Source organism: Exophiala xenobiotica, assembly GCF_000835505.1.
Source record: "Exophiala xenobiotica strain CBS 118157 unplaced genomic scaffold supercont1.3, whole genome shotgun sequence".
Taxonomy (NCBI): domain Eukaryota; kingdom Fungi; phylum Ascomycota; class Eurotiomycetes; order Chaetothyriales; family Herpotrichiellaceae; genus Exophiala; species Exophiala xenobiotica.
Genome location: NW_013562492.1, coordinates 3388062 through 3415014, shown reverse-complemented (window position 1 = coordinate 3415014; position 26953 = coordinate 3388062). Strand labels below are relative to the sequence as shown.

General features: G+C 50.2%; 9 protein-coding genes across 10 annotated transcripts; 7 read left to right on the top strand and 2 right to left on the bottom strand.

Annotated features, from left to right (window-relative positions):
• Positions 1-88: 88 nt before the first annotated feature.
• Positions 89-6072, bottom strand: PV05_05510. Of its 2 annotated transcripts, XM_013462022.1 has the most exons (4): positions 1740-6072; positions 1638-1684; positions 1499-1585; positions 89-1438 (listed from the first exon to the last, which is right to left on the bottom strand). In XM_013462022.1, exons 1-4 carry the CDS (start codon positions 1822-1824, stop codon positions 395-397), a joined length of 1263 nt encoding a protein of 420 aa, XP_013317476.1. In that variant the 5' UTR covers positions 1825-6072; the 3' UTR covers positions 89-394. The 2 variants fall into 2 exon arrangements, with proteins under 2 accessions (XP_013317476.1, XP_013317477.1); XM_013462023.1 differs by having other exon boundaries at positions 1638-6072.
• On the top strand, positions 2805-5828 carry PV05_05511 (copper-translocating P-type ATPase; the record flags this gene model as incomplete). Its single annotated transcript, XM_013462024.1, has 1 exon — positions 2805-5828. The coding sequence occupies one exon, from the start codon at positions 2805-2807 to the stop codon at positions 5826-5828; it is 3024 nt and encodes a 1007-aa protein (XP_013317478.1).
• Positions 6073-7831: 1759 nt separating the features above from the next.
• On the top strand, positions 7832-8923 carry PV05_05509 (uncharacterized protein). Its single transcript, XM_013462021.1, has 2 exons — positions 7832-8407; positions 8461-8923. Exons 1-2 carry the CDS (start codon positions 8225-8227, stop codon positions 8725-8727), a joined length of 450 nt encoding a protein of 149 aa, XP_013317475.1. The 5' UTR covers positions 7832-8224; the 3' UTR covers positions 8728-8923.
• A 4027-nt stretch (positions 8924-12950) lies between these two features.
• On the top strand, positions 12951-13888 carry PV05_05508 (uncharacterized protein; the record flags this gene model as incomplete). The annotated part of the gene is made up of 3 exons (XM_013462020.1): positions 12951-13182; positions 13231-13466; positions 13532-13888. Exons 1-3 carry the CDS (start codon positions 13104-13106, stop codon positions 13886-13888), a joined length of 672 nt encoding a protein of 223 aa, XP_013317474.1. The 5' UTR covers positions 12951-13103.
• A 406-nt stretch (positions 13889-14294) lies between these two features.
• On the top strand, positions 14295-15245 carry PV05_05507 (uncharacterized protein; the record flags this gene model as incomplete). Its single annotated transcript, XM_013462019.1, has 1 exon — positions 14295-15245. The coding sequence occupies one exon, from the start codon at positions 14295-14297 to the stop codon at positions 15243-15245; it is 951 nt and encodes a 316-aa protein (XP_013317473.1).
• Positions 15246-16336: 1091 nt separating this feature from the next.
• On the top strand, positions 16337-17727 carry PV05_05506 (uncharacterized protein; the record flags this gene model as incomplete). The annotated part of the gene is made up of 2 exons (XM_013462018.1): positions 16337-16400; positions 16454-17727. The coding sequence occupies 2 exons, from the start codon at positions 16337-16339 to the stop codon at positions 17725-17727; spliced, it is 1338 nt and encodes a 445-aa protein (XP_013317472.1).
• A 133-nt stretch (positions 17728-17860) lies between these two features.
• On the bottom strand, positions 17861-18711 carry PV05_05505 (uncharacterized protein; the record flags this gene model as incomplete). The annotated part of the gene is made up of 2 exons (XM_013462017.1): positions 17861-18421; positions 18643-18711. The coding sequence occupies 2 exons, from the start codon at positions 18709-18711 to the stop codon at positions 17861-17863; spliced, it is 630 nt and encodes a 209-aa protein (XP_013317471.1).
• A 5200-nt stretch (positions 18712-23911) lies between these two features.
• On the top strand, positions 23912-24384 carry PV05_05504 (uncharacterized protein; the record flags this gene model as incomplete). Its single annotated transcript, XM_013462016.1, is given in 2 exon segments — positions 23912-24297; positions 24306-24384. Coding segments are annotated over 2 exon segments (465 nt in total).
• Positions 24385-25172: 788 nt separating this feature from the next.
• Positions 25173-25842, top strand: PV05_05503 (uncharacterized protein; the record flags this gene model as incomplete). Its single annotated transcript, XM_013462015.1, has 4 exons — positions 25173-25395; positions 25456-25539; positions 25589-25675; positions 25724-25842. 4 exons carry the CDS (start codon positions 25173-25175, stop codon positions 25840-25842), a joined length of 513 nt encoding a protein of 170 aa, XP_013317469.1.
• Between the last annotated feature and the right edge of the window lie 1111 nt (positions 25843-26953).

Here is a 26953-nt window from a genome sequence, read left to right as displayed (position 1 = left end):
GGCCATGGTGGTTACAGAGGACAAGAAGGCCATGGTGGTTACAGAGGACAAGAAGGCCATGGTGGTTACAGAGGACAAGAAGGCCATGGTGGTTATGAACCATAAGGACATGGTGGCTATAGAGGATAATGAGGATGTGGAAGCTATAGAAAATCGCAAAGTCAAGGCGATGCCCAGGAGATTCATCCCAACATTGTTCATTCAAAAGAGGGAACTACTTAAGATCGCCAGTAAGCCATGTAGTACCAGTATACCCTACTGCTAGCTAGCCGGTCGCGACCTAGATCCCCAAAAGAGAAACCCCTAAAATATGTCCAGTACATCTCCCTCTTTCGCAGCAAGATCGTTGGTTATCTTCTGCCAAAGACGTGGGCACCTGACTCGAACTTGAGATTCACGGTGTGCTTTCGCAGATTGCGACCCTTCCCGTAGATGTCCCTTCACCTGTTGACGCAAAGAATTCTGGCTGAATGGTTGCACTATGTATACCATACGCAGCGAGACAATCTCGAATGACCGAAGCCAACTGCATGTATTGCTCATGGCTATCCTTGACGACCTTGTGATCGACTTCGATATGGACCGTAGCGATCACATTCGTGTCGCTGAGTTGCCATACGTGCAAGGCATGGCAGTCCGCAACGCCAGGGAGCGTGGTGATGTCCTGTTTGATCTCGTCGGCGTTGATCCCCTCGGGGACGGCTTGCAAGAGGATTCGAGACGCCGCCGTGCACAGTGGGATAGCTGAATGCAGAATGATGGCCGTAATGATGACGGAGACAAGGGGGTCGGCATAGAACCGCCAGCTGAATTGTGTCAACCAGATGAAGAGCGCAGAAGCGATGACACCTATATTGCCCACAGCGTCCCCAAGAACGTGCAAGAAGACGCCTGCCATGTTCAGGTCGTGACCTTTGCCCTTCCCTTTGCCTTCATCATTTCGCGCATGGATATGGTCACCGTGTAGATCTGTTGGCTCAGCGCTGTTTCCAGATTGACTCGCGAGAAGGGGCGTGTTCTCTGTCTCTTGCTCGCCAGTGTCATCCACTGCGTGTGACTGGGCAGCCGCGATGACATCGGCACGAAAGGCCGTGGGGTGTATCGAAATCTGCGACAAGCTCGCTGCTCGTCTCGAACTATGTGCCTTGCGTTGTACGGACCGAATGTATGTTCCCTCGAATGTCATTCGATGCCCCGAGTTAGACATGTCCTCCGGAATATTGCTTGTTTCTGGCTCGGTTTTCTCATGCTCGTGTAAGAGTACCATGCCGAGGAGATTGGAGGCGAGCCCACAGCAGCCGACCACGAGAATCAGGATCGGGCTGGAGACTTCTTGGGGTTCGGCGAATCGTTGTATCGCCTCGAGGAAAATCGACATGCAGAGAGCGACGAGAAAGACTCCGTTGATCAGCGCACCAAGCGTCTCGGCGCGTTGCCACTGGGAAATGGCAGTTCAGCATTGTGAAAGTCACGGAGACAGTGAGCATAGAAAACGTACCCCATAAGTGTAAACACGAGATGACTTGCGTCGTTTTGCTACGTGAATAGCCCAGAGGCCGACCAGTAGTGACAGAATATCATTGAACTGATTGAAATGGTTAACACGGGCCACTTGGGCAGCAATTTTGGATACAGACCATGTGAAAGGCATCGGCCACCAACGCGAGGGAATGCACACTGAAGCCTGCAGTTTCCGTCAGCTAACATAGCTCGGCCATCCTCCAAAGGTGTGCACTTGCCCACAATCAACTCCACAAGGAAGAAGAGTATATCAATGGTGAGGAGCAAGACCAGCTTGGTCGTCTTGGATAGATGCAGAGCCATCGTAAATCATGGAGAAATAAACTGTGCTGAGGATATGGCATTCGCTAGCAACTAGAGCTGGCAAAGAGCGGTCGCCGCAGCTACACGCGGTGAAAACTTTTGCAAGTCTTGTCGCAGCCCTCGTCACGTGATTGTGCGGGCGGTAACGAGCCCAAATTGTTGGAATCGGCCTGCGTTGGCATCTGCACATGCGTGCTATGGTCACCAAGATTCGCCAGGGCTTCTCCAAGCTCGCCCAGCTGGCCAAGAAGGGTTGCAGGTGGTGCATTCACTTGTTTTCGAGTCATCGTAGACATCATCGCCTCACCTCGGACTAAGGTGATTGCCGCATACCGCTCATCGTCTTTTCGGCAGAACGGAGCGATTGTTCGACAATTCAGACCAGCACTTGCCCTCATGCATCCCGTCAGCGCCAGCGACATTATCCGGTAGACTCGGTACAGTAACACCCCATAGCGTCGATTGGAGCTGCATCGCACTCTTGTGTGTGGCGCAGACCGAAGTGCCAAGTGGTTTGCGTATGCTTCGTTGAAATTGTCGAGTGGGCCTTGGGTCGAAACGCCAGCCGGGAGCCCTTATCATCCTTCATATCAACCGATAATCGGCGAAAGGTTTTTTCTCTGCACAATCTTTTGATCCCTTACCAGCAAGTCCCATTGTCGTTGTGCATCTCGCAAGATCCCACTGAACACCTGCAAGCCCAACAGTATGGGCTCTTCTTGTTGTGGCCCGAAACCCGATCGCGGCGGTGACTGCTGCGGTGGCCCCGTGGCAAAGCCACCCGAATCGGCTCATTGTGATCCTTGCTGTGGTCAAACGAGCTGCGCCCCATTGGAACCGGACGCTGACGAAGGCGCCATGGAGCAGTGCAATGAGGACGACAAATGCGATGGTGAGTGATCCCTAAGTTCTTTTTGAAGTTTCACTGACAAAGGTTTGCAGAAAACTGCATCAAAACTGCCGCAGCGATCGAGTGCTCCATGGCTTGCGCTGATGAGCAGGATGAGTGCACCAGCGTTGCGGACGGCCACGAGCTGGACGAAAAACCCCCTCACGACGACTGTTGTGATCATGATCACGATCATGCCCAAGAAGATGGCCACATTCATGACCCGGCCGACCACGATCTTGCCCATCATGAACACGGACATCATAATCATGGGGGCCCGCAGACGAGTGGACATGTTCACATTAGCGCAGCGCACGAGCACGCTCATGGCAAATACGGAAAACACCTTGACGAACCTTGCAATGCCCACCTGAGCGCTGCCCTGGAGAAATATGCCACATACCTTAACTCAGCCCGGTGCATCTGTCGAACCATCCTCTCTTCGGCTGGCACAATCCAGTCTTGCCACGCACAGCCTGCGGATGGTGGCGTTGCCGCGTTTAGCATTTCCCGCAGCCATCATCTGAACGTGAAAGAGCACGGGAGGGTCTTGACACGCCAACGTTTCAACAAGAAGTCGCCAAAGGCGTTGGCAGCAACACAAGCCAAGGTCAAATGCTGTAACAGCGATGATAGTCTCGATGAAATCGAAGTGGAGCGTGTCCCCGTTCGCAAGACTGCATCGATCGACATTGAGAAGGCGGCAGGGCTGTCCCACATCCTTCTCAATGTCACGGGAATGGATTGTTCGGGCTGCGCAAACAACTTGACCCGAGCAATTCGGGCTGTGCAAGGGACTGACAACGTCAAAGTCACCTTCGTCGCTGGTGCTGCTGAATTCGACCTCGACACCAATATCAATGTCCTCGACGAGGTGATTCGCCGCGCCCAACGAGCCACCGGATATAAGCTGATACCGTTCTCGTCCGATACACAGAGTATCGACGTCACGATGAGTGCGGCAGCAGCAAGCAAACTTCAAAACAACATACCTCGTGGCGTCGAAAAATGCGAGAAGCTTTCCAAGACGACATATGAGATCAGCTATGACCCGTGCGTCATTGGTGCCAGAGACATGCTCGCGGGCATCGACGCACAGCTTGCACCTCCTCGTGGCGATTCCTATCTCGATGAAGGGAAGCGAAGACTCATTCGTATCTTCGCAATGACTACCGCGGCCTTCATCTTTACTGCGCCAGTCGTCGCACTCGAATGGGGAAGACCGTCTGGCGTCTCCGAGCACACCAGTTTGATTGTGGCGATTGTCCTCGGCACAATAGTTCAAGCAATTGCGGTTCCAGCGTTCTATATCCCCGCCATCTCGTCCCTGATCTACAACAAGGTCGTTGAAATGGACATGCTTGTGGTCATCAGCATCACAGCCGCGTATGTTTATTCCATCGTAGCAGCTAGTCTCGTCTTCTCCGGTATCGAATTAGAGACGAAACCGTTCTTCGAGACAAGTACGCTGCTGATTTCCTTGGTCCTGTTTGGTCGACTTCTTGCGGCGTGGGCCCGCAAACGAGCGGTGAAAGCGGTGTCTTTGAAGTCGCTGCAAGCGTTGACAGCCATGCTCCTCGATCAGGGAACCGGTGCTGTTGTTGAAATCGATGCCCGATTGCTTCAATATGGGGACACCATCGCAATCTTGCCTCATTCCCAGATTGTCACCGATGCTGATGTGCTCGAGGGAACCAGCGAGGTGGACGAGTCGATGCTCACGGGTGAGAGCTTGCCAGTTTTCAAAACTGCCGGAAGCCCGATCGTGTCCGGCACGGTCAACGGCGGCGGAAGGTTGACAGCACGGGTGTCTCGTTTGCCGGGGAAAAATACCATTACCGATATTGCAAACCTGGTTGAGCAGGCGCAGAGCTCTAGACCCCGCGTTCAAGACCTGGCTGATAAGATCGCCGGATATTTCATACCAGTCGTGTGCACGGCAGCTATTATTGTCTTGATCGTCTGGCTGTTGGTCGTCTTGAAAGTTCGCAAACAGCCTGCCGACGAAGCCATCGGAACAGCTATCGGCTATTGTATAGCTGTGCTAGCCATCAGTTGCCCCTGTGCGCTCGGTCTGGCAGTACCAATGGTTCTCGTGGTTGCTGGAGGCGTCGCTGCCCGCGGAGGCGTCATCATCAAGACTGCAGATGTGATCGAGCGAGGCTTCAAAGTTACCGACGTTGTCTTTGACAAAACGGGGACCCTTACTGAGCCGAGCCTCGAAGTCGTGGAGGAAGATATTTTTCCCACCGACAGAGTCAATAAGGACCAAATGCTCTCTCTGATCATAACTCTGGTGAGAAGCAACAAGCATCCGGTATCCGAAGCCGTGGCAAAAGCGCTCGAAAAGCGGCAAGTAAGTGGGGTCGAGGTCGACGGGCTCACATCCGTCCCTGGCTGCGGAGTGGAAGGTCAATGGCAAGGAGCGACAATTCTTGCTGGTAATGCGAAATGGCTCAAGATTAGTCAGATACCTGAGGTCGTCGACTTTGCAGCACGAGGTTTAACCATGCTCTGCGTGACGATCGGCGATGACCTGGTTGCAATCTTCGGCCTCAAATCGAGGCTCCGTGAAGGCGCGAGTGCCGTCATTCAAGAGCTTCATCGACGCAAGATAGCCGTTCACGTCGTCAGTGGCGATGCTCGCAAGGTCGTTGAGAGAGTAGCCGCCGACATCGATATCCCTTGGGAGAACGTCGCTGCCGAGAGAACTCCAGCACAGAAAGAGGAGTATATCCGCGAACTCATGGATGCCGGAAAGATTACACTGTTCTGTGGAGACGGTACTAACGATGCAGTTGCCGTGGCTCGAGCGAGCGTCGGCGTTCAGATCGAGTCCTCCTCGGACGTTACCCGTGCCACGGCTGACGTTGTCCTTCTCCGCAACCTCGACGGCGTGGTCAATTTGCTTGATGTGTCGAAGGCGGCATTCCGGCGCATCACCTTCAACTTCATCTGGTCAGCCGTGTACAACGTGGTTGCCATCTTGCTCGCGGCCGGGGCCTTTGTCAAGTTCCGGATCCCACCTGCTTACGCTGGTCTCGGCGAGATCGTCAGTGTACTGCCGGTCATTTTTGCCGCGTTAACTCAGCCGAAAGTGAAGGCGAGGACTTGAGGCTGTAACGCCACCGGTGTTGATGACAATGGGTGAAGTCGACGATTTGAAGGGGAAGTGCTGTGGAGGGGTGGCGCTGCGAATCAGAAAAGCTAGTGTACTTCGGCCGCAGATCGCTCTTTACATCGAGGGAAGTCGTTCCGCTCGTTATTTGATCATGCCTTTGGTCTTGAGGAGAAAGGATTTATGTGAGGCGCGAGAAGATTCAATTCTAAACGCGTCATAGACGCAACGGAGAAACAATTTTCTAGGAAACTAAGTTCTATGTAGTTGGTGGTGACAATAATAGGATGGACAGAAACGACCTTGCGTGCCAAGATGGAAATTGAGGACCTTAAGAAGTGAAAGCGCCTAACTCGAAACGTGCATCATCCGTGCCAATCAAATTAATCGACATCCCGGCCCGCAGGTGTCCCTGCATATCCCAAATCGAGTTAGATCCCGGATCACGTGCCACTGAGGTGACTGCCTGGCCGGCAGCCTGTGGCGTTAGGCAGCATGGAGGCAGCCACGACAACTATAAACAACTGTATCTGCTGCCATAGACAGTTTCATAATCATCACTTGTACTCTTAGTTCAGAGCTTCAACTAATCGGGAGGGGTCGGGGTAGTGAGACACACACACACACACACACACACACACACACACACACACACACACACACACACACACACATTTGCGATCAGGCCGGATGAGGATAGTTGCCGAGACCCTCTCTCCTCTCTCGCTCTCGTGTACGGAGGCGTGCACAAAATGAAGTTACTAGCGCTAAATTGGAATGACACAATAATTTGGTCATGATAAAGAATTTCTGATCTCTCTGGGCATTGGTCGCTTATAAAAGGCTAGAGTCTTACTTAAATAGGTACGTACTTAGAGTGTTACTGAGTAACAAGGCGATAGGCGTAATAAGGGTAAGAGCGCCTAAAAGGTAAAATTGGACTCACATAATTATTGGTCTTTTGACTTTCTGTCATTCCAATTTCGGTTTAGCGTCGGTAACTTCATTTTGTGCACGCCTCCGTAGAACTCGTAGCAACGAGGTCCTGCTTCCTGCTTTTTTTTTGTGTGTGGGGGGCCAAAGCAGTGCAGTGATCTGAAGGTTTGTTACCCTTTTAACTGGCAATACCCACTCTAGTAAGTTCCACGGTAGACGGTCGTCGCTCGGAACACATCTCATGCGCTGAGAGCTTCTTGTTAATCCGCTTCAAATGTCCAGTTCTGTAGCGGCAGGGTTTAAAGGTCGGGACTTTGTTCATGCCGCTTTTTGGCTTGTTGTGCGAACAAGATCGGGTAACGATAGGACGTACGGTAACACCAATACCATAGCAGAATAATACAATCAGTGATTGGAGCTTGGCTTTGAGCCTAGCTTCTCTCGATATGGAAAGAAGTGGGTCGCAGGTATCTTGGCAGGGAATTTAAGAGAGTTGCAATGTGTCTTTGAGGGGAGGCCATTTTCGGGAACGACTGTACTATTTGGGTAATGCGAGAGGGGAACAACTGTAGTAGTTCAGTGCGTACGACCTGAGAGGAACGCTGGAAGAATATTGCGATTGTATTGAAGAAGGCTCGCGCACGACGCGTCTGGGGAAGGCTGCAGATCCGACGCGGTCGACGCGCCTTAGCGTCGGCAGCAAAACCCCGATTGGACGATGACACTATCAACACCACCTCGCCCGAAAAGAGCGACAAAACCAAGTGCGAAGGCCATTAGAAATTAAGAGACACGGGCGACCATAGAGATATTGGACCGCGATGGACAATTGTCACCCTTATACGAAGGGAATATCGAACCCTCCGCACAAGATGGCAGCGCAACAGACCTTCGGGCGCTCATTCAACTCATCGCCGACCTAAAAGAGACTATAATACGACAAAGCAATATTATTGAGAACCAAAATAATAGCATTAAGAACATCCAAACGGAATTAGTCGAAATTAAAGCGGAGCAGCGAACTCTAAAAAGTCAGAACCTAGAACTACAAGATGAGGTTCGCTGCCTCCGGACATAACTCGAGTCATACTCCGCATCGCTCCCTTCGACACGCTCATAGGCGTCGATAGTTACAGGTAGAAAGACTACCCAATCGGCGACTGGCTCCTCACTTGCCATAGGCAGTATCAATACGAATACAGAACCAAAATGCCTCCGGATTAGCACGCAGGCAAGAAACGATGAGAATAACACGGCGGATAATACCTTCACGCGATACCTCCCCACCAACGTCGCCAACGAACAAATCAAGAATACCCTCCGGAACACAGATACAACTAAGGAAGTGCAAGTGGCGGGAGTAGGAAACACTAGAACTGAATACGTGATCAGATTCAAGAATAAAAAATCGACCGAGACTGCCAAGGCAAACACCGAGTGATTAGAAGTGTTAGGAAATGGTACAAAGTTGGTTAAGCCACGATTCGGGATTGTGGTTCATCGCCTTCCAACTGAAGGCGTCTCACTACCAGAGAACAAGCAAGAAACCATTAACAAAATCACAGAAGAGAATGACCTCACGGCCAAAGGCTGCCACATCAAGGATATCGCATAGCTCAAGAAGACTGACAAACCGTTGGGCACGCACGCCTCCCTAGGTGTATGATTTAACACAGCTAAGGCGGCTAAATAGGCGATTAATAATGGACTGGTCTATGGACAACTATACATCGGGAACGTGAGGGCCTATAAGTTCGAAATGAAGAGATGCCACAGATGCCTGAGAGTAGCTGGCCACCTCGCGTGGTCCTACAAAGAGACTTTGAGATGTCGACACTGCGGTGGAGAGCATGATCGACGGGACTGTCCTCCTGGCACAGAGGCCAAATGCGTGGACTGCAATGGACCATATCCGACGGGGGACAAGGAATGCAGAGAGCCCGCCGCCATGAACTCCTGACAATGAATCTGACCAACCTTCGGATACTACAAGTGAACATTATGAAATCAAGAGCCTGCATGGAAGCGCTCATTAATAACCCTAAAACGAACAATCTGGACGTGCTCCTAGTACAAGAACCACCGGTCACAGCTTACCGCACACACGTCTTTCACCGATTGTGGCACCTATATCAACTAACGTATGCCGACGACGGAACCAGGAAACGTAGCCTCATCTATATTAACAAGAGGATTTCGACCTTAGCCCATTAACAAATACACTATAACTATCCAGACGTAACAGTAGTGAAGATCTAGAACGAAGAGGCACAAATGCTACTGTTCTCCGTATATATCCCCCCGATTAACTACTACCAACCGGTGGAGCCGGTAGCTATACAACCTACACTAGATAAGATCCAAACTTGCATTCAGGAAGAGAGACGAAGCACCGACAAGCAGACGATGCTCACCCTAGCCGGAGATTTCAACCGCCACCACCCGGCCTGGAGTGGTAATAGAGTGCACCACCGGGTGATGGCGCAGGCAGACGAATTGATCAACTTCATCCACGCGCAAAGACTCCAGCTGTGCCTACCACGTGGAACCCCGACTTTTTGGTCGTTCAGTCGGCTAGTCAGGACATCGACAATCGACCTAACAATAACAAGCACACCCGCACAACTTATTAAATGCCACCTTTACGAAGACAACTTTGAATCCGACCACCGAGCTACATATACCGAATAGAACCTAACCGTGGAACTTAGAGGGGAACTGAAGCCGCGGAAGGCATACGAACGAGCCGACTAAGAGAAGATTGGAAATATAGTCCGAGTCGGCATGGGCCGTGTCGCAGACATCGAATCCAAACCCCAGCTAGAACAAGCGGTCGACAAACTAATCGAGGTGACGGCCGTAGCAGTGGACCAATACACACCGCTAGTAAGACCGTATCCGTACTCGAAACGCTGGTTTACTCCGATACTCAAAATTCAACAGAGAGAGGTCAATCAAGCCCGTAGAAGATGGCAAGAAAGCTGTATACGTAGAGAGAAAGAGGATCTATACTCGATTAGACTCCTAGAAGTAATGTGGGTTCGACGTCGAGAATGGACTCGAACGATCGAGCAGGCAAAAGCGGCACACTAGAAGGAGTTTCTCGATAAAGCCAACTCTAAGACGCTATAGAAAGCGACAACGTATCTTGGACCTCGAGATAACTACACCAGCATCCCGCCTTTGAAGATCGGCGAGACGGAGTTTCTAGATAACCAAGATAAAGCCCGAATCTTGATGGAGTGCTTCTTCCCAAGGATAACCGACCTAACCCCCGAAGAGGAGACTACCGTGAAGGAAGAGATCCCTTGGGAACCCATCACTAAAGCTGAAATCTGTAGAGCCCTCAAGGCGGCCAAGAAAAACACTGCTCCCGGCTAAGACGGTCTACCAACCATAGTCTAGCAAAAGATCTAAAGTTACATCTCGACCATGGTGACCAAAATCTTCACAGCGTCAGTCAACCTAAGATACTACCCAGAAAGATGAAAAACCGCTATAATTGTGGTTCTGAGGAAACCCGGGAAAGCCGACTACGCCGTTCCGGGAGCATATCGTCCTATCTCGCTTCTCAACACACTAGGGAAATTACTTGAGGCGGTCATGGCTAAGCGCCTATCGTACTATACAGAGAAGTACGGACTATTACCTAACACCCAATTCGGAGGCAGATCGGGACGGACGACAGAACAAGCATTACTCGTCCTAGCTAATGCTATTAACCGAGTATAGTTGAAAGGAAGGGTGGTTACACTAGTGGCATTTAACCTGAAAGGAGCCTTCAATGGAGTGAACAGCACAACCTTGGATGCCCGTCTCAAAGAAAGAGGCATACCGACAACAGCAAGGAAATGGATCTAAAGTTTCATACAAGAACGATACGTAAACATCATGTTTAACGGCTTTGAAACTGAGACCGCTCCTCTAGACAACGCAGGACTGGCCCAGGGTTCGCCGCTATCCCCTACCCTGTTTGCCTTCTTCAACTCAGACCTCGTTAACTAGCCTGTCGACTTTAGAGAAGAGGCATTAGCGTACATCGACAACTACTTCCGCTAGAGAGTCGGCCGTTCCGCGCAAGAGAACATCAAGAAAATTCAGGAAGAGGATATCCCGCGCATCGAAGCATAGGCACGACGTACAGGGTCTCGATTCGCAGCCGAGAAGACCGAGCTCATACACCTAACTAGAAACAAACGAGAACTTAAGTAGGGCTATATCATCATAAACGGATAAATTATTCAGGCATTATCGACAGCCAAACTATTAGGAGTCGTTTTCGATCAAGAATTGAGATAGAAGAATCATATCCAGCAAGCCATCAAAAGAGCAACCAAGACCGCCATTACATTAGACTACTTAAGATATCTCCGGCCTACTCAGATGAGGCAAGTCTACCAAGCGTGTGTGACCGCCAAACTCGACTACGCATCGACAGTATAGCACAATCCCCTCAAAGATAAAGGACATCTAAAAGCTCTGAGCACGGTACAGAGGACGGCCCTAATCAGGATTCTCTCGGCATTTCGGACAGTCGCCACACAGACTCTAGAAGTGGAGTGTTACGTGACACCTACGCGGCTTCGACTCAAACAGCGCGCTTAGAACGTCATTGCAAGTCTCAGCACTCTACCGCACGATCATCCGATACACGAGGTTCTCGAGAGGATAAAAGGGAGGGTTAAGCGAAAGAAAAATCACCCTAAATTCCCTTTCGCTGAGGCGATGAGAACGATGGACATTAACCAACTGAAAGACTTAGAAATTATCGACCTACGACCACTAGAACCGTGGAGGCGACCTGTCTTTGACGAGATAAATATAGAGATAGACAGAGAAGTAGCGATCTAGAAGGCCACTAACCTCCTAAAGACGTCGGAAACAGTCATCTACACCGATGCATCAGCTAAAGACTCGAATCTGGGCGCAGCAACGGTGATACTAAGCTCGAGCAACGTGAGACGAAGTTGGCAAGGCGGCATTGGCCCGGCCAAATACTAGAACATCCACGTGGCCGAGCTAATTGCAATCCATCAGGCCGTGAAAATAGCATAGAGCGAGGTCGACGGGGAAATGGCTCAAGATAAACTCTCAACGGGGAAATTCACCATTATTAGCGACAGCCAATCAGCACTACAAGCGATCGCAAGGCCGTCGAACAAGTCTAGACAGGCAATAATTCACCACATACTCGATCAAGCGAAGAAACTCAAAGAACATCAAGTCCAACTATGTTTATAGTGGATCCCGGGTCATTGTGACAACCCAGGGAACGACACCGCCGATAAGCTGGCGAAGGAAGCTGTCAGTGCAGAGGAAGGCCACGAATTCCGGCACCTAGTGTCTACATTTAAGAGAACTAATCGGGACAAAATGCTCGAAGAATGGCAAAAGGAGTGGTGCTCGTCGATAAAAGGCAAACATCTACGTAAAATCGACAGCGGATTGCCATTTAAGCGGGCTCAGCGACTATACGGCCTATTGCCTCGAAATCGAGCATATTTACTCACATAACTTCGGACGGGCTATTCCTGGCTAGCAACATTCGCAAAGCTCCATTAGTTTGCCGAGGAAGACCGGTGTGAATGCGGGGCAATCGAGACAGTGGTGCATATCCTGGTGAACTACCTAAAATTGAGGACACTGAGACAGTAGTTGCAGAAGAAGGTAGGTGATGCATTAGACAGCATCTCACTTATGCTCGGGGGGATAACCCGCAACGAGCAAGGTAATGTAACAAGCAGGTCAATCAACAGAGACGTTGTAAATACGGTACTAGATTTTGCGGATGCGTCACAAAGATTCCGATCTAGAGCACCGGAAGGGTCTCGACGGCTAGGCCGAAGACAAAGAGCATGATATAGGCCCCAACGAGGCACAAACTTCGCTCATGCAATGGAACAAATGTACGATAGATTTTCAAGGATAGCGTCAGCAGCTGATCCTGCATATCCTTCGGGAGAGGTCAGGGTAAATGAATAAACAAACAAACAAACACTGTATGTACTGTATACATATGTGCGACCCCACCACGATTTCGCTTTGGAGGGAGCCCGTTATGGAAGCCATCCGCTCTCGTATCAACCTACCGGCCCAAGTTCGGAGGGACCGCTTTGGGACTTCAAGTGTTGGCTTGAGCTGGGGGGCTGAAATGGGCAGATATTTACAAGGGAACCCGAAAAGATCCTATCTTTATCCTGAAGTGGTGTTAATATTTACTGCTCGCAGAGCTGTGTTCTAATTCTCTGTCATACTGTGGACCGTCCTGAATCCACACATGAGGAAGGAAATCTCTTCAACGGGCAGGAAGACATAAACAGGGATTGTGTTCCACGAATGGCAAATCGTCCGTCCAAGAACCAAAAGCGAACCCAGTGGAATCGAAAATGTCGAGAAAAGTTAGCGGCAAACATTCGTAAGATCCACTGACGTCGGGTCGATGCCTCTGATAACGTCTCTGTAGACAGCAGGCTTGGAATTACGGTCGAACCCTCCCAGGTACGGCTCAAAACAAACGACGACGATCCATATACATGGGAAAAAACCGAAGCGATAAGCCACCTCTTTACACAGAACCTGAGTGAATTCTCTATTAAGTCTCTCCAAAAACTGTGTGAATGTATCGACGATAACTGTGTCGCCGCAACTTGGAAGCCTTCCGGCAAGGCACCTCGGACGACCCTTCGAGGACATATGCAGGTAGACAGACCTGTTGTGCATGTTTTTCACCCAGGCTATCAGGCTGACCGAATATGTGAAAGCAGGGCCATTTCGTGAAATCAAACGTGAGTTTCACGGCCAGGATTATCGAGCTCGAGAAGACCGAGGAGAGTTTAGCCCGCGAGCTGAACGAGTGGAAGGCACAAGCCAGCCTAGAGTCGGAAGGGAGACAGAAGGCAGAAGAGGAGGCGGCTCGAATGGAGATCGCCCTTCGAGAGGCCCGAGAGGATGGTCGAAAGCTCGAAGGGTATATCCAGAAATGGAAAACCGAGGCAAAGAAATCCAGTGACAATGCTGCTAAGTCTAGGGAAGTCATAGACGCAATCCTTACCTTGCTCAAGGACTTCGGTTCGAGCATTCAGGAGGAGTCCCTTGGCCCAAAACCGAGTCCTCGGACATAGGAATTCAGCAGCTTCAGATACTTTGCACTATTTCGAACCTGAAAACCTGTGGGTCGGGGAACCTCGTTGCGTTCTAAGTGATCATCCGCAATGCCCTCGTTGGCATCGTCCTTGGAGCGCACGCATCAAGTCGCAGTGATCACTCTCTGCGAGCTCAGCGACTGGAAAAAGGGACCATTTTGGGCTCGCGGCTTGATTTGGCTCCCTTGATCTTCCACATACTCCCAATACTTAGGGCCATTTTGGGACGCTGTCACCCTCGATGACCTCGCTAGATCACCAAAGGCTTGTGGCTTACTAGACACTCTAGTTCTGCCATTTTAAAAAGACACCGTACAGCACCGCATCTCGCTCAACTAGACTCGGCCTTTCCCAACAGGTTCTCAGGGAGCTCACAGCCTTCATCATGGCTAGCTTGAGACGACTCGTCCTTGCCGTGGCATTGTTCGGCATCTCTTCCGTTGCCTGCCTCGGGACCGCTGCTATCGAGAATCGGTGTGATGTCGAGGTCTATATCTGGAGTATTGCAAATGTCCCCAACGACACAATTAATTATCTGGAGCCAAATATCGGCAGCTACAACGAGACATATCGAGTTAACCCAAACGGTGGAGGCATCTCGTTGAAGATTGCCACGGTTCCCGACGATTCGTTCATCACGCAGTTCGAGTACACCTATCACCCTGAAAATCCGATACTGGCGTATGACATCTCGAATATTAATGGGTATCCGTTCGAAAACTGGGGCCTCTACCTCTCACCGTCTTCCGGGGACTGCTCTAGCATCACCTGCGACCCGGGCGTCGCTCTTTGCCCAGATGTTTACAACCAGCCAAATGATGACTTTGCCGTCAAATCCTGTGACGTGTCGGCCAACTTGACTCTCACTTTGTGTCCTCCTCAAACCACGTCCTTGGAGACGGCCACAGTGACTGTGACGACGACTGACTCCGCGGGTGATGCCATCCTGACGACTCTGGCGACGACTATTACGTCGGTTGGACCCGTGACTACATCTCAAGGCGCAGTACCCGAAACTGTTACCGTGGACACAGAAAGCTCTTCTACGACGACGACAACGACGACAGCCCTAGAGCCTGTTGTCGTGACTTTGATGACAACCGACACCGCCGGCGATCCTACTTTGACCACTCTGACGACCACCATTACGTCGGTTGGGCCGGTGGTCACCTCTCAAGATACAGCATCAGAAATCGTTACTACGGACCCGGCCACCGCGAGCATGGTCACTATCAGTTCAGAAACCATTCTTAGAGCCTCGGAGACGACGGACGCTGCTGGTCAACTTTCGCTGACCACACTCACCACCGTAATTGCAGTTACTACCCTGGATTGATGGAAATCTCATGGATTATCGAAAAGTGATGACTTGTATTAGCGGAACACAGAGTGCGAAGATAGGGACATTCACAAATGCCGGGCAACTGGATCCCTCCCGAGGGGGATGGGGGGAGGGCGCTGCTCTGGGGTATGTAGCTGCTGCACAAGTACGAATTTCTACATATATGGAGTCTTTATGTATCGGTAGCTATTCATTGTTGCCGATAGGGCAATTCAGAGGACAACATCACTAATTTGACAGATTTGCTTGTGCAGGAGCTGGCCATACGTGAGAATGTCTCGCAGAGATTCTGTTTAGTCCCCCATGGTGCAACCTCTGATTTTTTAGACAGAGCAAGGTTGCCAGATTGTGGACGCATTAAAAACGTTCTTCTGGGCCGGAACTGATACATTACAAAGTTTCCAAGTGTGAACATGGAATATTGTGGCCCTGACCTATTTCTTTTGAATTTCGCGATATGCTTGTTCCGCCCTAACGCACCGAGGGCAAGCCAATCAGCACTCAGCCGTTTTCTCCCTTGCCGTTTCCGACCACTGCGCCTGCGCCTTCTCACTTCCATGGCATCGATGTCTCCATCTGCGTAAAAATGTCAAATAAACAGCCTGAGAGCTCGATGCTCTTCGGCTTCATTATTCAACCTCGCAGAACTCCTCGGCGGCCTCATGGATCTCCTGCATTCTCAAGATTCACTGACCAGGCCTGCAGCTGATCCAGGTGAACATTTTGAACATTTTGAGCGTTCTGGCGCTGGCTGCTTTCCTCAGGCTGGACAGATCATAAGCGCCTATTGAGACCTCCACATCTTGCCGCGCCTTGTTGCACATTCCAGAAATCCCAAACAACCTCCGGCGAACCCGCTCTTCGAAGAGCTCGTCTACGCTGGCCCCAACTGAAGCGGCAGCCTGTCGAAGCGCTCACTTTCAGCGAAGACTCGTATCTTCGTCTAAGCCTGTCTCTACTGTTCTATTCAAGAGGTGGCCTACAAAAGGGGGATTGAGGTGGTCGAGGAACACTTATACCGTTTAGTGTCGCTAAGGACGGTCGGCTGCTAAAGAATCAAACCGAATCGCTTGTCGGGTAACGACATGGCTTCAAGCCCAGATACTGGTCCACGAGGGCTCGTCGCAGTCAACCGCACCTCCAGCAACGGTAGGTGATCCAGTCGTTTGCCACCGATGTCCCCGCTAACCACGTCGTCGCAGAAAGCAGTACTTCTGGCCGGCTGTCATCCCCCCAAGTCCAGTCGCGGAGGAATGCCGAACGTCCTCCACAGATCAACGGCAACACGTACTCACAATCGCGTGGTCAGGGACGTGCTGGGCGGAAACGGAAACGACCTCAGTTGGAGATCTCTCATCTAAGTCGCCGACGTGTCCACCATGACGGCGGTCAAGGATTACCTATACCCATTGACGACAGTGGTGGGCCACGCCAGCCGTCGTATGGCAGCAGCCCGCCTCCGAGCGAGACACAAAACCGACCACCCTACCCTGGTCAACCACAATGGCCGTCACAACAAAGTCAAAATTCTGATGGCTCAGAACATCCTCCCTCTCATTCTGCGGTCAATAGATCAGAATTACCACCTGCGCCAAACCCACGAGATACGTCCAGACCGCCAACGGATGCCAGTTCTTACCCTCCACATCCTCCAGCTTCTTATCAAGCTCAGCCTCCAGCTCAAATGCCGTATCCGCAGTATGCCGTACCTCAGCCTCCAACCACTGATGTTACGGCCCCACCATCAACTCCTCTGCTACAACGGCCACGCTGGTGGCAACAGTCGCAGCAGCCTCCATATCCGCCTATGTTCCCTGCCCCCTCTTCAAGTCATCCCACTCCTGCAGCTAATACACGAGTGTCTTCCTCCGGCTTCCATCCTAGCTCCAGCTTCAAAGTTTCAAGTCGAGAAGACGTGGAGAAGTCCAAGATGCTGAGGTCGGTGTATTACAATCACTTTGATCCGACCCTGCAGTATGAACGTCAACGATGCGGGCGGGCCGTTGAACGGTACAATGCAGCCTGCAAGCTGGACAGTGGGCTTTCCGAGCAAGGAGTGCGCGACGTATTGATCAAGGTCATTGATCCAAGCCAAGACACGACGCACAAGTTCCCATCACAACATCATGGCAAGGGTCATGTTGGTCTCGGAGTCCAAATCGAGGCACCTTTCACGTGCACATATGGGTACAACCTCAGAATCGGGGATGATGTGTATGTGGGTAAGGGCTGCACATTTGATGATGCCGGCATAATTGAAATAGGACCTCGAACAGTCATCGGTCCTGGCGTCACCATCTTGACGACCGACTACTGTGACGACCCTGTCCATCGAAAAGGGACAAAGGGGTACTGGATTGCCAAGGATGTGTACATTGCTTCGGGAGTGATCATTGGCGCTAAAGCTGTGATCTATCCGGGTGTGAAGATCGAGGGAATTGCCACGGTAGACCACTGCGCTGTTGTTCGGAGCTAGATACATCGAGCTAACGCCTCTGTTCAATAGTAGATATACCTTGTGGCAATATTGCATCGTATATAAATACCAGCGCCCCTAAGACCCTCCCTATCAAAGTTATTATAATATAACATAAAAAATGTCGTTACTACTAGGATCTCTTTGCCCCTTTCTCTACCAGCAGCTTGACCACCGCCTCGTGCCCCTTCGCGGCTGCTAATGAGAGCGGCGTCCAGCCGAAGTGCTTACTCTTCGAGTTGACGTCGACCTTGCCCGTCGCGAGCAGCTGCTTCACCACCGCCGTGTGCCCGTTCGCCGCTGCTAATAAGAGCGGCGTCCAGCCGTCGTTATCTTTCGAGTTGACGTCGACTTTGCCCGTCGCGAGCAGCTGCTTCACCACCGTCTCGTGCCCCCACCTGGCTGCCCACGAGAGCGGCGTCCGGCCGTTGTTACTCTTCGAGTGGACGTCGACCTTACCCGTCGCGAGCAGCTGCGTCACCACTGCCTCATGTCCCTCTCCTGCCGCCCATGACAGCGGTGTCCGACTAGACTCGTCCCCGGCCTCCAGCTCAGCGCCTTTCTCCATCAACTGCTGTGTGAAGTTTACATGTCCGTCTCTCGCAGCGTACGATAGCTCTCTCCTTCCGTGACTACAGAAATCCAGAGCAGTAGGGTTCTGCCATGGACAATCAGTAATTTGCTCGTGCGCCCCCTGAGGTTCAGTATGACTCCACGGATCTGTGGTTGCGGCTGCCCAAAGGCCTTCATTCTCTGGAGAATGGAAAGACGGTAGGACCTCGAACCCTTCGTCCCTTGGGCAGTGACCGCACAAAGCCGCTCCGATCAGTTGGTGATGTAGGTGCTTTGGAAATTCCCAGAGAGAACTAACTTGTCTGATATCTAGCAGCCAAAACAGAATCAGCGCCAACCTACTGATATGGCAAACCACTCTAACTTGCAATGGCTTTGTTGATCCGTTTTGAGCACACCTTTGGATCCCATATTGAGTGATTTCTTCTATCAGTTTCATTGTTTTCGAGCATAGTCCCATCTTCTTCCAGTAAGACTCTCCCGTAGGATCCGGCTGGTTAATAAGCATACCGGCGACTGCTGTCTCCGGAGGCCTGAACGCAATGTAAATTCCTTTTGGTGATTGGGGCGTTAATTGTAAGCTGTAGATTAGATCCCCCTGCCGTAAGGTTGCATTGCCATAGAGAATTCCGTTCGCAGAATCTTGAAGTCGAACTTCAAAAGGTAGAGAACAGGACGGATGAAACGTGGATCGAATTCTCTCTTCTCGAAGAGCTTCTTGGACTATGATCCCTGTATACTCGAAAACAGCATAAAGCCGGTCATCTTTGCCGCGTGTCGACCGGCCATCTTCGTAACTTTGGTTGGATTCTAACGAGCTGAGTAAATCTTACTTCGTTAATTGGAGGCAATTTTGCAGCCGACTTGCAGCTTGATGTGGCCATCGATATCCTGACATTAGTGGCAGAACTCTCTCTATGGGCAACATAGACAGGATTCGGAAGTATATATCAGCTATAGACTCACTGTAGCTCGGTAATAAATCATGTCCGTCTCTTGCAATGCCACGCAGCGCGAACGCCTTATCACGTGAATCGATATAACGCGCATTCTGAAATTGCTCCATCAACTCTAATAAGCTCTTTAGTTCTTTCTCAGGTGATCTCAAGTCTTGAAATTTGTCGATCGTTTATTTAAGCGTTTGTCGAGTAAAATCGTCGTTCATTAGTACCTTGTTATTAATCTCCGCAAGGTTAATCCACTTGGTCTGACGTTTTCCACAGAGAATAGTCAGTTCTTTTGCTAGAGCGAATTCTTGAATAATCCATCGCCGTGTCCAATATAAGGCTCGAAAAAGCTTTTCAGCGCCTATCGAGAATGTTTCTTGGTCAAAGCCAGTCTAGGGCTCAGCATCTTCAATATGCTCAATAGCATAGCTCATATCATTATCTCCTCGACCGAGCCAGACATATACTCTTTAGGCCGTGTCGAAAATCTTGTTCATAATGGAGACTTAACGACTGCGTTCCACGTTGTCATCCTAGTTGATGCAGATAGCGTCAATCCACAAGTTTATGTCTGGATTCAGGAGTTTCATAGTCTTGAGGAATGAGTACAATGTCGGCCTGATCCGAACAGACTCTCCATCAATGAAGATCTCCTTCAATGCAATGTCTGGTACCGGCGCACCCCAGAAATATGTCACAGCACAATGCTCAGGAAGACCTTAGAGCTTTTTATGTTGTATGCTGTATCGCAAACATTTGGAGTCGGTCGTTTTCTCGAGGCGAAGAAAACGTATCTCCGTGTCAGGCTCTAGTGACTTAAAGCCTAAATACTTTCGCCATTAGTCCGCATTGATCTCATATGCTTTAGATTGTACCATGTTTCCTGGCAACCACAGTGCAAAGGTTGTCAAGCCTGTTTAGATGTATTCTACGAAGGCTGTCGGTCTTGGGAGGATTGAGTGCCGTTAAGGTATTCGCTCTCATTGGTGTTTATAAACTTGTAACAGTCGCGAACATTGTCCAGTACGGCAGGCCAGGCCCACAGCTTGAGGAGTCAAACTTTATCGGCCCACTTCGCCTACGTCGGCGTGGCACATGGAGGAGGAAGAGGGCTTCGGGAATGGCCAGATTCTGTTCGGGAACTTCGGATTTGCTCTTAGGCAGAATGCAAGTAGATTCTGGTAAGTCCTACACGCGTGAGGAAAGCGACAAGGACTCGTAAAATCATGCCCAGAGAAGAGATCTAGGCGCTGAGAATCGCATCACCACGAGGGAAGATCCGGATGGCAAGAGGCACGGACCGCGGGGTTTATCAGTTACGAAGCTGAATTCGGGTGTCGGGCTGGCTTTCAGGCTGGCTCCGTGGCAGAGAAAAGCACGATCGCGATTTCGAGTATCACGTGCAGACGCAGCGACCACTGAGGCGGCGAGAGTGTTGAGCCGCAATGCTGTGGCCGATGGTGGACTGGCGGCAGTCATGTTACTTGTCGCTTACAGGGCAGCGTATTCGGTTCGGTCTTCGGCTGTTTGCCAGTAGGGTCGAAAGTACCAGATAGGGCCGGTCTGCGACCAAAGATGTGCCGCAGGTGTAGTACACCTTTAATGATAGGTGTGATAATTGGTCCTATAATACATGTGCGCAGCGATTCCCAGTATATCCTGTGATATAGCTAACGGAAACAGTATTGCCGTCTTTTGAGAGACGAGACGATTCAGGTGCCATTTTGACGGGCCAAAGCATTGAGGCCTATTCAAATTCTTGGTCAAAGCTATATGTGGCAAGTACAATGTGAAGAAAGTCAAAGTACCGCTGGCCCATTTCATCATGCAGGGCGTTTCACCACGCCGGGATGTCGATTACTATAGTAGTTCTCCACGGCCTAAAATTTCAGAATCCAGTCGCTGTTAGGGCCAATTTCGTCACCTGAACAAATTGATGGAGTCTGTATACGGCTCTGGAAAAGTAGTGAGAACCAGATCCGGCACCCCCAGGAGCCGAATATAGACCCTCTTTTCACATTAAGCCTGAGAGAAAGTCCAAGTATATAGCACTTCCTCCAACTTCATTGTCTATCTAAGAAAAATACTGTCAAGGAAACAATGAGCTCCTCATCAACATCCCTGCCGCTTATGGAATTTCCTAAGAATTCTTTGTCTCCCGCACCCGCTGCTGAGGTGAAACGGACTCCAGCATCCGAGGAGTATACGCAGCAAGCGACATTTTCGCAAAGACGATATGTGACCATTCTCCCTCCAAAGTCCAGGGAACAGCCGTCTCGTTCAGACTCTAAGTTTCCACAGGCTCCTCTCCCACTGCCTTCGTTTCAGGAAAACAAGGCTCGTCTCCCTAGGCCACTGTCGACGAATCCGCCACGCTCACAATCTCGATATGTGACAATGCTCTTAGAGCTTGATGACATTCCACGTCGCCACAACTTCTATGCCAGCCTGTTGACGTGGTTGATCCTGGCTGGATACATTGTATTCCCGGGAACGTTTACCTCTCTCAAAAGCTCCAATTCGGTGCAAGAAGCGGCAAGCGAGACTCACGCAGGGAAAATTATTCTAGACAGCGTTCAGAATGCCTCGCTCCTCTGGATAGCAGGAGCCTGCTGTCTCTTTGGAGTCGTTGGCATCGCTTTACTCTGGAAAAGATGGAAGAGGAACTACATTTGGTTGGTAAATCGAATATTCTTGTAAAGACTACCTAGCTAGCAGCTGAAAGCGGACACTGACCTTATGATATCAGGCCAACTCTGCTCAATGCCATTCTCGGTCTCGTCAATACACTGATCAATGTGTACACCGCTAAGGACGGGAACTGGTCCGTGACTGCGACCATCACGGTTACAATTACGAGTGCGTGTGCAGGGATAAGCTTGGGTTTATTTCTGGTCTATAATAATTGGTTATTGTATCAAGTCAAGAAGGACCACGATGCTCAGATGGGTAATGAGGTTGGAACAGAAGTGTCATCACGACTGGCATAATGGGCTCGGAATCTTCATTATCTAAAAGCGATGCTACAAGGCGGAGGAAGGGAGTTACTTTTGGACTATGACATGTTTCTTCGAAAAGTTGAGACGTATCTATCGCATAGATGGTCGAACCGCTCATAACATCTTGACTATTTAGGATTGAATAAGCTGGGTATCAGGACCGTCGCCGCAAATTGGCAAAATGGCACTGAGGACTGTAGGAACTGGGATTGCTTATATCTAGCATACGTCCTATTGACAACGACTCAACGCCTGAGAAAGAAGAAGAGTCAGTTCCCACTCGTTTCGGGTGGGAGAGGCTTCTTATGTAATACGGCTGTAGCCGGCAGTCTCCTGTCTTCCCAGCCTCGCGTCCGAATCGTCCGCTACCTGTCCTCCCACCCGAACCGGGTGGAGGACTAGGTATCCTGGGAGGCAACGGTAAGTTCGTCAAGGTAGGTTCGCGACGCTAGGCTTGGCCTTCAGATCTTGAGCCCCGAACCAGTACATCAAAAATTCATTCTTCACAGTCTTGAATATAGCAGTCCACCCAAGTTCGAAATCTTTTGTAGGGTTTCAGGAAAACCATCCCATTAGCTCATTATGTCGTTGTGCTTAAACAGTCGTTACATACGCACTGGAGATGCCTCTGAAACCAGGGAAAATATTTCACAGACAACTATTTTCACACGAAACCACCAAAGCTTTCGAGCATTTCCTCAAACGGGGTTTCTTTCTCCACGCAAACGTCGTGCGAGCTGTATATCTTTGGATTCTAAAGACGTCAGCCAAGAATTTCCTCTCGTAGGAAGCAGACACTCGCTCACGAATAGTAACTCGTTTTGCGTGGATAGCGCAGAGATTAGAATCTTCGAAGAGGCTCACAAGATATAACTCGAGAGCCTCTTGCAGAGCTTCGATGGCCGTCGACTGGAACCGAAAACCACCCCCTTGCCATTTCATTTGGGGGGTTCTCAGATCGTCTGCAATTTCACGGACAAGCCGTTGAAAGGGACGTTTGCGAATAAGCAACTCTGTAGATTTCTGATAGCGACGAATCTCTCTCAGAGCAACCGTTCCTAGTCACCGTTAATCACAATTTCATTTACTCAAATACAAGACAATAGAAGAGCAGAGGAAAGCCCTACCTGGTTTGTATCGGTGCGGTTTCTTTACGCGGCCCGTGCTGTCAGGGAGGCGTTTTCCTGAGAGCTGATCATTCGCAAGGCTCCTTAAGTTCCTCCTTGGGGCAACACCCCCAGTGCTCTTTCCTGTATGTCATCCTCAACATAAATCAGGGACAATAATCAAGGACAAGCTTACGCGCGGTCTGTTTCGTCCTCGCCATGAGGGGACACTCGATAATGGGCCCCAAAGCAATTTGCTGGATGAGGATTTATTTAACCGTCATCACAGGGTCCTGATCTGGCTCGCTCGTGTGGCATTAATTTTTGGGGTCCCTTTTCTGGACTACTGGGACCGAACTGAGCTCCTAGAGTCCTTTTGCGCTCTATTCAACTGTTTGCCTTAAATGTGAGCATCTCACCTCTGGTGTCTGACCCCAGGTGAACCATCATTCATCTTTTGTTAGCAAGAGTGTCATCGAAACCGAAGTCCCGCGTGTCTCGCCCAAGCTCTCCCCCTACGGGTCGCTTCTCTTTGAAAACTTCTTCTTCTATTGACATGATGTTCTCCAACTCTATTGGCAAGACTGTCGTGGTTCTTCTTTGGTTGCAACGAACGTCCGCTGGACGAGCCATCCCACCCTTGCTCGACAACCACGAGTTAGCATCGAACAATACCGCAACAGGTCTTGAGCCTCAGCGGAGGAGTGAAGACTGGCCAGTGAATGTTGCATTTACCGCTGGCACGCAGACGCTTGGCTTTGAGCTCTCACGAGATGGCCAGGTGCACGACTTGGGCTCTATCGAATGTTTCGCACTTCCCTCGTATTCCATCGGCGACTGCAACGATATTAGTGTCTCTCAGATTGGTGTCACGTCAGGAACAGCACCATGCACATTCACGGGTATCGATGGGTTCGAAATCACAATTACGGCCGATGATAAGGGGTATATAGACGTTACTCCCCCGCAAAATATCCTCTCCGGTTCTTGTGGTTAAATGCAGAAGAGGAGAAGCTTATGGCAGAAGGGTGATTTGAGTTCGCAGGCAGTTGAAGGAGGCTAAACGTGCCAACACCCCCGACGAGACGAAGCGTTAAGTAGATTCCTGGCAATATAATCTCGTTTACGTGCAATCTGATTCCTTTCGAAAAACCATATAGGCGGAAGGAGGAAGGGATGCCCACAGCCTCTCCAAACGGCGGCTTCGGCCGCTCTTCACACATCCTTCAGTGAGTCTTCATGTGCTGTAACCTTCCTGCGAAGTAGAGTGCAGAAATATATTTGGAATTTAGCTGGTGGCGAAACGGTCTAATTCTATGTCTACATGAGCTTCCTGGGGAAGGGGAAACAGGAAAGGTGCTAGCTGCATCGTATCATAAATCCTAGCATGAATCGTCCGATGCTGACCAAAAGATGTAGAAACTGGGGAACGAAGAGCGAGAGTTTGCCACTGGTTGGAAATATTGAACATGGCAGTAGGTGAAAAGTTCATAGAAGAGCCTCTAGCATGGAAGTGCAGCTCAAGGCAGCAGGACCAACCGAGAGCCTCGAAGTACCATTGCCACCCACGACTCTCCCTCCTGTCTTCTCCTCTACGGGACCATTTCGATAATCTGGTGCAGATGCCAATTCAGGCTCCTGCTGGATACCTCTTCTGGCTCCAAAGTGGTATCATAGAGACTGTGAGAATATAAGAGTGCGAGTAAACGATGTAGAATCTCGGTCACTCGTCAGATTCCAACTCAAACCAATCTCCCTAGAACTCTTTTGGAAGATTAGGTTTCTCCTCTTTTGTGCTTTGGGTCAATCAACTACGAGCCATGGGCAAGATTGAAATCTCAACAGCGGAGGACTTCGAGAATTGTCGTCGAGAGTTCAGGAAACTCAGTCGGAGGCTTGGCAAAGATTTTAGCCCCGAAGACTGTGAAGATATGCTCTTTGAAGCTGTGGACTACGGATTCGCCTTCCTACTGTACTGCAAAGAACTTCAAAGCAAGCATGCTTCGAAGCGTCTCCGTGATGAGGTGGTTACTATCAGCGACAGTGACAGCGACAGCAAGTGCTCACCGCCATCATCCATGCTCGGAAGCTGATTACTCTCAGGCGGCGGTGCAGCCCTGACACCGAAAATCCCAGCCGTGGCAGTCAGCAAGAAACGTGCTCGAAGGAATGACACCGACAGTGAAGGTATGGACAGTTTGGTGAGCCTGCATTCTCAAAACTAACTTCGCTCCAGACGAGGATGATTCAAAGCCTTCGAAGAAGGTGCGAATGAACACGACCAAAAAGCGTACTCGAAATATGATGGAAGACTCCAGTGACGGTAAGTTTGCGGCTGGATCGCTCACTGCGCTTCACTAACTATTTCTAGACGGACAAACAGGGAGTTCTTCCAAGAAAGCCCGCCTGGGTGGACAGAAGGTGGAAGCTGCCAAAGTATTTAAAGAACTCGATGCGCTATTGAAGACAACCGTCAAAGGATCAAAGTAGGGTCAATTCTAGAGCTAGTGAGACAGAATGACGCAAGGAAGAGTTCAGGCGGGGAATGCCGACGATAGGAAATGAGGAATTCAGCAGGCCCTGGATGCAAGGAAAGGACGAGAGAAGGGGAGCTGAAAAGAAGCAGCCAAAGAAAGGTGAGAGGAGCGGAGGATCGACCAATGTACACTCGTTTCGCCATGTTAAGTCCACCAAGAATAGTTTTCAATTGATCTGACCTGTCAAACATTATCATAGCATCAAATAAAGATCATATTCAGGTTGAAGAATTATGGATAGGGGTATAGACATGCTGAAGGGTGACCCAAGGGATGAGCTGTAAGGCGGCTATGTAGTGCAAAATCCTGTCATAAAAATCTCTGGTTTGAGGAGTTAGGTATTCCAGATTGCGAGAGAAATTCAACCTCGTGATTTGAAAATGGTCGACAATGGCAGACTTAGCGGCAATAGCGATGCCGCCTCAACTTCCTTCTCCATGCCTCACTATCCTGTTCTTTCAATCGGTAGTCATTCATCCTTGTGAGACACCGTTCATTTTCCCCTCCTGATATAGAAGCTTTCGTCACACCAACACAAACAACTCTCTCCTTCAGGACTAGGATTGTTGGTGTTCGAACAGCTATCAGCTACAGGTATCGTTCGTAGTGTTAAAATTTAATACTAGAAGATTTCGAAGATTGTCGTCACAAACCTTTGGGTCGAAAGAAGTTCCGTAGTTTAATACAGGGAGGATCTTCCTTTCAAGTGAGCTCGGAAAACATTGTTCTAGAGTACATGCAGGCTGTAGACAGATGTGTAGGGATGGACGTCTGTCTTAACCAATCACTGATCATGCTGCTGAGAGAAAGGTGTAAAGGAGAAATGTCCTCCGAAAGCTAGTACAATATCTTAGTGGGACAGGTTGTGGCTGGGGACGAGTTGCGTCTGGGGACAGGTTATGGCTGAGGACAGGTTGTGCCGGGGACGAGTTGCGTGTGGGGACAGGTTATGGCTGAGGACAGGTTGTGGCCGGGACGAGTTGCGTCTGGGGACAGGTTATGGCTGAGGACAGGTTGTGCCGGGGACGAGTTGCGTCTGGGGACAGGTTATGGCTGAGGACAGG

Bases quoted from the DNA above. Each gene is read 5' to 3' on its own strand.
- PV05_05510 (XM_013462022.1), bottom strand. From the start codon at position 1,824: ATGGCTCTGCATCTATCCAAGACGACCAAGCTGGTCTTGCTCCTCACC. The intron at 1,586-1,637 runs GTCTGTATCCAA...CATTTCAATCAG, and splicing joins TGGCCGATGCCTTTCACATG to TTCAATGATATTCTGTCACT. The intron at 1,439-1,498 runs GTACGTTTTCTA...GCCATTTCCCAG, and splicing joins CTCGTGTTTACACTTATGGG to TGGCAACGCGCCGAGACGCT.
- PV05_05509 (XM_013462021.1), top strand. From the start codon at position 8,225: ATGGTACAAAGTTGGTTAAGCCACGATTCGGGATTGTGGTTCATCGCC. The intron at 8,408-8,460 runs GCACGCACGCCT...GCGGCTAAATAG, and splicing joins GAAGACTGACAAACCGTTGG to GCGATTAATAATGGACTGGT.